The sequence below is a fragment of the Panthera uncia genome, chromosome E3 (assembly GCF_023721935.1).
Source record: "Panthera uncia isolate 11264 chromosome E3, Puncia_PCG_1.0, whole genome shotgun sequence".
In the NCBI taxonomy this organism is placed as follows: Eukaryota; Metazoa; Chordata; class Mammalia; order Carnivora; family Felidae; genus Panthera; species Panthera uncia.
Genome location: NC_064815.1, coordinates 28,236,212 through 28,244,133, shown reverse-complemented (window position 1 = coordinate 28,244,133; position 7,922 = coordinate 28,236,212). Strand labels below are relative to the sequence as shown.

Sequence of the window (7,922 nt, the reverse complement as noted above, 5' to 3'; positions counted from 1 at the left end):
TATATATATATATATATATATATATATATATATATATATATATATATATATATATAGTCGAATCCATACTCCACTTTCCTTGTTACTTTACTCTCTAGTAGAACTTCAGGTTACATAAATACAGCAATGACTTTAAGTGCTAACATAAATCTTTACCTCCTAAACTTTTTTGAAGACAATTCACCTTAAAGGCTATTTTTTGAAGACTATTCACCTTAAAACCTATTTTCCCTCATTAGCATTAAAAAAAATCATACATTGAAAACTTTCAAATATATACACAAATTGAGAGACTATCTCAACAACCCCCCCAAACTCATCACCCAGCTACAACAATGGGCATCTCACAGCTACTCCTCCAGTGTCTCCCCTCTGCCAGGTTATTCTGAAACCAGTCCCAAAGTGTTTCCATTTCACCCTTAAATACTTCAGCTTATGTCTTGAGAAAACAAGGACTTCTTCCATCATCGTGACTAAAAAAAGTACACTCATTTTTTAAATATCATCAAATACTAGTGTCCAAATTTCCCCAGCCAATTGTCTCATTACTCAGAATATAAACAAGGTCCCCAACGTGCACTTAGTAGGTAGGTATGTCTCTTTAAGTCTCTTTTATTATGAATTTGTAGATTCTCTTCCTCTTTATTTCTCTTCCAACGTAATTGTTGAAGAGTTGTCTTCTACACTCTCCAGAGCGCCCCCTCCTGGATGCTGCTTAGTGTCCGGCAGCAATTTCTCGGTCCTCTTTCCAAGGGGTGTGTTAATGTCAGATTAACTCTCTTTTGTGCTGTTTTAGCAGCTATTAATGGTTACTGCCCAGCTCCATTAAGGCACTGGGGATCACAAAACTGTGATAGTGACCAATGAGCTTTTAAGTTTTTCTGTGTGTGTTTTAGGGTTTTTCTGCTGAGTGTCGTTATGAACTCAAGAATTTTAATATATTTGATTTGTTTCAATCCACTAGTTATAATTCTTTCTTTAAATTTGTAATGTTTATTTATTTATTTAGAGACAGATGCAGCAAGTGGGGGAGGGGCAGAGAGAGGGAGAGGGAGAGAGAATTCCAAGTAGGCTCCGTGCTGTCCGCGCAGAGCCCAACATGGGGCTCAATCTCACAGACCTGATCATGACCTGAGCTGAAATTGAGAGTCGGAGGCTTAACTGACTGAGCCACCCAGACGCCCCTACGGTTATAATTCTTACTGATGCTCAAACTCCCATCTTTGGCCAGCACAAACCTCTTTAAATTGGATCCTGAGTCTCAGGGGCACAACCCCACTAGTCTTACAGCTTCCTTTATAAACAAGGAAACTGGACCCCAGTTTTATCCCAAACTGCATCTCAAGCATTCGGCACAAAGGTGTGAAGGCTGTTTCATAGAGAGTGAGAGCCCAAGGCAGCAGAGAACTCAGCAGGCATCGCCACGGGGATACGTACCCTTCATTCTCTAACAGTCCTCGGCAGTCTACCACAGACCCTCCAGTGCCTATTCTGTCTCGTGTCTGTAAACTGACTAAAACAGAAAAGAACGTCTTGCATTAAAATCCAGTGGCATTCCATACAGGTGTGATACAGTGAGCCATTGCAAAGGTGTAACTTACGTACAATATTATTATACAAAGCGAGGCACATGTATATACATAAACACAGCTAGTCCTGTGCTTTCATGTCTGAAGCATTTACTCCATTACATTAGCTCTACACCACTGCATACTGTTTGGAACATTCCTTGTAAATGTGGAGGAGAGGCTGTGTTTTCACGCTCTCCGTAAAAATAACAAATTCCCGGTATTCACTTCCTCTAAGTTACCTCACTTTTTAAGAAGATCTTGACTCATGTTTCATAAGGACACGGAGAGCACTGTCAGTATCTGCAAAGTCTAGATGAATTGAAATATTTATTCTCTATCCCTACTGTGAACAACAAAGCCGTTTACAAAGTTGCTTCTAGTTACTCGTTTTTCCCCTGGCACATCACTCCACAGAGAAAAAGAAATCGCAAACAGGAAAAGCATTAAGTGAGAACTTTCTCATTATGATAGTTTTCAGGATGCATACCCACTGTTGACTTATTTCGGGTCAGATATATTCAAGACAATACCTAAAAGATTTGGGGTCGTGATTCACTCCGGTACACTGCTAAAATACTAGGTTTTCTCCGATTCCTTGCAGTGCACACAGGCAACATTTGAATTACCCTAAAATGCTAATGAAATGGGGTGGATAACAGAACAAGTCACTTAACAGATAAATAAATCACTTCCTATGGAACACCTCCAGTCAACACTTGTAACACTAGCACATTTGATCTTTTTTTTTTTATCCTAAAGAATTCAATCCTGACTCTATAAAATCCTATCACATGGAAATCTTCAGAAGTCATCTTTGCCTTTTATGCATATTACAGGTCTTCCTGAAGAAACTATTTCTCAACTCTGGTACATGTGGCCACCATTCTTCTCACGTACACTTGGTTAAGACCATGGCAAATTAATTGTCTATTAACGTGGTGATGAAAATTATATTTAAAAATTATAACCTGAAATCTTTTTGTAGCCTAGTCATTTTAACTCAACTTGGAATGACAGGATGAAGAGAATTCAATAAAATAATAAAACCACACAAGACGAAAGTTTCTAGCGCGGAAAAGATGGCCCCGGATGTGGCTCGTCCTTTGAAAATATGTCACCACGGTCAGTGCCCGAGTGTGCTTTCTCGGTGATGGAGAGCTGAATGTTAAATTTTGAAAAAGCATCTCTTTATACAGATGAGAAAGTTCTTACCCACTATTTGGCCACGAACTGCATCAGTATCTGAGGGAGTTAGTTTGCATAGATCCAAACGCTGGTCTGCAAACAAATAATTCAAAACTTAACCCAGGGAAATATTAACTAGGGAGGAGGGCAGGAATTCTGTATTCGGTATTCAAAAGGAAAAAAAAAAACAAAACGAAAAGATGCCTCATAACCCTTCTTCAGTTGTACTATAAGGCAGAAGAGCATTTTGGTTCTTACATCCAGTATCTTTTAATCTGCTGATGGCGTTGGAAAGCAGCCGCGCACAGCCCAGAAAGCCAGCTCCCTGCTTCTTGTGAATCTTCTTGTGGTTCCACACGCTGATGGTTATGGAATCAGTTTTCCCAACATATCTGAAAACATACAAACTCCTTTTTAATTGCCTCTTTGAATTATGATAGCCCGTTGAGATTTCATCTGATTGACTTCTTAGTACAAAGGAATCCTTTTAAAATGATGTTGGCTCTATATACCCCACACATAACAGGTGCTCAATAAATACACATCTACTAATTTCAAGGGGCTGGGGAAAGGCCGACAGCCAGTTATGTAAGAAGCATACGTGCGTAACTACATCATGATAATCATCTTATAACAGAGATTCACTATATTTTTATAGTTCCAAAGGACGATGACATAATTCATAAAATCTCACCAATTAAGCTTAACGTAGAATGCTAGTTTGCAGCAAGGGCCTACTTATAAACCACAGTGCACTCAAAGCACATTAAAGAGTGCTTTCTACCTCCACCTACTCTTCATGCAAATCAACCAGAGGGCAGTTTTCGGGAAAAGGGGCAACAACCATCTCCCAAGCCACTTAGGATTCCTGAGTGTAACTAAAAGTGAGTCTTGGAATCTGGTTACAAAAAATCCCACCCAGACTCCGTGCAATCTGTATTAATACAAAACCAATAATCACTCAGTGTTCTTTTGATGACACTGTCTTAGCAGGGCCATGAAAACATAGGTGTATCTAAAATCATGGTCTTCCAAGTGCGATCCATCTTAGGAATGAATGTTACATCCATTCGATCATACCGAGCTATATTTTCTACAACAAACTTCATCTTCTCTTGTAGAAAATATAGTTCCTACTAAAAAGTAGAAATTTTAAAAATCAATAGAAATATAAACAATATATATTTGAATAATAAGTATGTACAATAATAATGCATTTTCAAAAAGATTTTATTTTTAAGTAATCTCTACATCCCACATGGGGCTCGAACTCACAACCCTGAGATCAAAGAGTTCCTTGCTACACCGACTGAGCCAGCCAGATGCCCCAATAATAATGCATTTTTAAAGTAAAACTCTACAACAAGCTTCAGAGGTTCACTGTGGCGGGGGGGGGGGGGGACAGCATACAAAGGACCTGAACTATACCCCTTTTTCTCCTGTCAGCATGGCCAGGAGATGGAGAAGTTTGAAAAACACAGTATGGAAGCAAACCATAAAAATCTATGAACATGTCAAATGCAAGAACTTCCAAGTATACAATAAAATTAGGCAATATGTATTCATTTGGTTATCAGTGAGAAGTTAGTAATCATTTTTATTTTATTGTTAAGTGCTTCTCTTGAAAGCTAGATTCCTGGTGCTCCCCAAATGGCTTAACAGAATATTCAACTCACAGATCATAGTGCTGGTTCCATTTTGGGTCCAATGTGTTTTTCACAGTGTCCGTTGAGTGGCACTGCCCAGATCCATCCACCACAATCTTTGCAAAGGGGTCGGGGAGTCCTAAAGGAGAGGAGACGGCCACACCGGGATGAGACTACACATCCATCCATGTGACACAGAACACAGTCTTACAGGCTACAGAGAGCTTTGAGATCATCTAATTTGGTGAAGAACTTTACCCTGGGGCACTGTATTCTCTAATTTAGGGTTAGTTTGATCAGCAAAATAAGTTATTTCTATTTAGCTTTCTAAGAAAGGCAACCCAGTCTGACACCACAGGTTTTTAGGGGCTAAAACTACAAAAAATAGGCTTAAATTTAGAATCATTTCCGCTGATCACCAACTGGGCTAATTAAATGGAAGAAAAGAGATCTATAATTCATTATATTTATACCTCCTAAAAAAATAACACCTAGCAATCTTACTTACTGGGCTTTGTCTATTTTATCTACGAACCCAAGTATTCACCAAGTCTTAATTAGGTGGGTTCCTAAATGCTGGTGTATGAGTCGCACAGATTTATAGGCTCAGAGAGGTGGCAAGTTAAGGGTTTTAGAGACATGCTTGATGGGGACCACTACTCCGGAGGTTCCCAGCTCCTTGAATAAGGCCTGTGAACCTCAGTTTCTTCACCTTTAAAGTGTGAATAATACCACTTAAGAACTGAGCTGCATTCTTGTGAGGATCAGAGAGTGAAGAAGTTCATGCTGCAGGCACCGACTTGATAGTGGCGAATTTCTGCAGTTAAGGGGTGATTTCTTCCTTCGGAAAAAGATCCCCTCTGGTTTTTACACTTCCTTTAATTATGAGGCTTTTAAAATGTGATTTCATTTCTAAAATTGGACTAACAATTTGACTCAAACCCAGCTCTTTTACAGAAAAACGTCTCGTGTGTATTTGAGCTGAGAACACTTCATCCAGCAGAAAGCAACAGATTCAGGGCTGGAAAGACGGAGAAGACAGGGTGCGGCCGGAACAGGGAGTGAGACAGTTTCTCTTGTATGAGTTATAACGCTAGGAGCTCGAAGCCTCCACATTGTTGCCAACTTGGAAATGAAGTTTGTCAAACCATGGGTCCGTTCGGTAGAAGGCAGAACTCTGAGGGGAGTATGTCCAGTGTTGTCTTTTTTTTTTTTTTTAAGTTCAAATTACAAAAATATGTGAAGAATACTAATACTGTAAGAGAGCAAAAGCGGGTGTGTACTTACTGAAGAAATCTTTCTTTGCAAGGTTCTTGGCACATAACACTGAAAACAAACAGAAATGCTAGGGTTAGCATTTATGGAGAAGATTTTCATCGCACCTAGTTGCTATGGACTGGGTTGTATTGGACCCACCCCTTGGCCCTCAATTCACGTGTTGAAGCCCTAACCCCACTGTGATAGCATTTGCAAGAGACCTTTATAGGAGGTGCTTACACTTAGATGGGGTCATCAGGGTGGGGCCTTAAGGTGGGATTAGTGCCCTATAAGAAGAGACCACAGAGCTCGCTCTCGGTCTGTTCTCCATGTAAGGGCGCAGCAAGATGGCTGTCTATATGCCAGAAGTGGGCCCTCACCAAGAACCAAATCTGCCAGCGCCTTGATCTTGGGCTTTTCCAGCCTCCAGAATGGTGAGAAATAAATGTTCAAGCCATCTAGTCTATGGTATTCTGTTATATCAGCACAAACAATTGAGACACAAGTCTATATTTGCAACACAAAAAAAATTCTAAAAATTATCTTTGCCAATGATGTCTTTCAAGTTTAGTAGCACACCACACACACACACACACACACACACACACACGCACACGCACAAACTGACAAGCAACTAAAAAGTATTTTCTCCTCCAATTGGGAGTCAGCCATAACAAACATAATTTTTTTTTTACTTTTTTTTAATGTTTACTTATTTTTGAGACAGAGAGAGAGAGAAAGCACAAGCGGGAGAGGGGCAGAGACAGAAGGGGACACAGAATCTGAGGCAGGATCCAGGCTCCAAGCTGTCAGAGCAGAGCCCAACACAGGGCTCGAACTCATGAGCCATGAGATCATGACCTGAGCCAGAGTCGGCCACTTAACTGAGCCACCCAGGCACCCCTAAAATGTTTTAATTTAAACTTGAAATCTGAAACACACAGAAATGGATTTATCAATATGCTCTCATGACTGCATAGGATCCCATGAATGCCAATTCAAATGAAGACCTATAATATTTACCTGTATAGCTCCTGCTGATAGCAACAAAAGGAGCTGTGCATCTCTGATAGTCTAATAAATAAGACAATTTTGCAAATGCTAGAGAATAGAAAGCAAGGGGAGATTGATAGAAAATATTGGGCCATCATCAAGTGCTGTGAAAAGCAAATGAGAAAATACATATTAAGAATTTAGCACAGGGGCGCCTGGGTGGCTTGGTCGGTTGGGCGTCCGACTTCGGCTCAGGTCACAATCTCGTGGTCGGTGGGTTCGAGCCCCGCGTCGGGCTCTGTGCTGACAGCTCAGAGCCTGGAGCCTGTTTCAGATTCTGTGTCTCCCTCTCTCTGTGACCCTCCCCCGTTCATGCTCTGTCTCTGTCTCAAAAATAAACGTTAAAAAAAAAAAATTAAAAAAAAAAAAAGAATTTAGCACAGGGGTGCCTGGCTGGCTCAGTTGATTGAGTGTCCAACTTCAGCTTGGGTCATGATCTCACAGTTCATGAGTTCAAGCCCTGCTTTGGGCTCTGTGCTGACAGCTCAGAGCCTCAAGCCTGCTTCGGATTCTGTGTCTCCCCCTCTCTGTGCCCCTCCCCCACTCATGCTCTGTCTCTGTCTCTCAAAAATAAATAAACATTAAAAAAATAAAAAAAGAATTTAGCATGGGGGTGCCTGGCTGGCTCAGGCAGAACAGCATGTGACTCTTGATCTTGGGGTTGTGAGTTCAGGCCCCACGTCAAATGTAGAGATTACTTAAAAATAAAATCTTTGTTAAAAGAAAAAAAAGAATTTAGCACAATGTTGGCATAGAGACAGAATACAATTAAAGCTACTGTTATTATTGTAATAATGAGGTGGCATCAATTACTGTGAAGAAATTCTGTCACCTAATCTGTCACATGATTAAAGCTTACCAGATCAAGGGAAAATACACCAATGGCACTTTTAGAGTGCTTCACAAATTTTGCCAATTTTCAAGAATGTAGTATTTTTTTTAATTTTTAATGTTTATTTATTTTTGAGACAGAGACAGAGCACAAGCAGAGGAGGAGCAGAGAGAGAGGGAGACACAAAATCTGAAGTAGGTTCCAGGCTCCAAGCTGTCAGCATAGAGCCCAAAGTGGGGCTCGAACTCAGAAACCATGAGATCATGACCTGAGCCGAAGTCAGACACTTAACCAACTGAGCCACCCAGGCACCCCAAGAATATAGTGTTTTACTATAAACATTCTAATATATTCATATGATATACTGCTTTGCAAACT

At 40.3% G+C, this 7,922-nt stretch overlaps 2 protein-coding genes across 5 annotated transcripts in view; both read right to left on the bottom strand.

Annotated features, from left to right (window-relative positions):
• Positions 1-7,922, bottom strand: part of ATP5MF (ATP synthase membrane subunit f) — a 616,357-nt gene that overhangs the window by 269,993 nt on the left and 338,442 nt on the right. The window lies entirely within an intron of this gene.
• The window catches only part of SMURF1 (SMAD specific E3 ubiquitin protein ligase 1), a 110,607-nt gene that overhangs the window by 26,185 nt on the left and 76,500 nt on the right, over positions 1-7,922 (bottom strand). For 3 of the 4 annotated variants that reach the window (XM_049639259.1, XM_049639256.1, XM_049639257.1), the window contains exons 2-6: positions 5,690-5,728; positions 4,433-4,541; positions 3,015-3,148; positions 2,784-2,849; positions 1,438-1,513 (exon numbers count right to left, since the gene is read on the bottom strand). In XM_049639259.1, coding sequence (XP_049495216.1) covers positions 1,438-1,513; positions 2,784-2,849; positions 3,015-3,148; positions 4,433-4,541; positions 5,690-5,728 — 424 coding nt within the window. The remainder of the gene's footprint in view (positions 1-1,437; positions 1,514-2,783; positions 2,850-3,014; positions 3,149-4,432; positions 4,542-5,689; positions 5,729-7,922) is intronic. The other variant, XM_049639258.1, reaches the window with a different exon arrangement.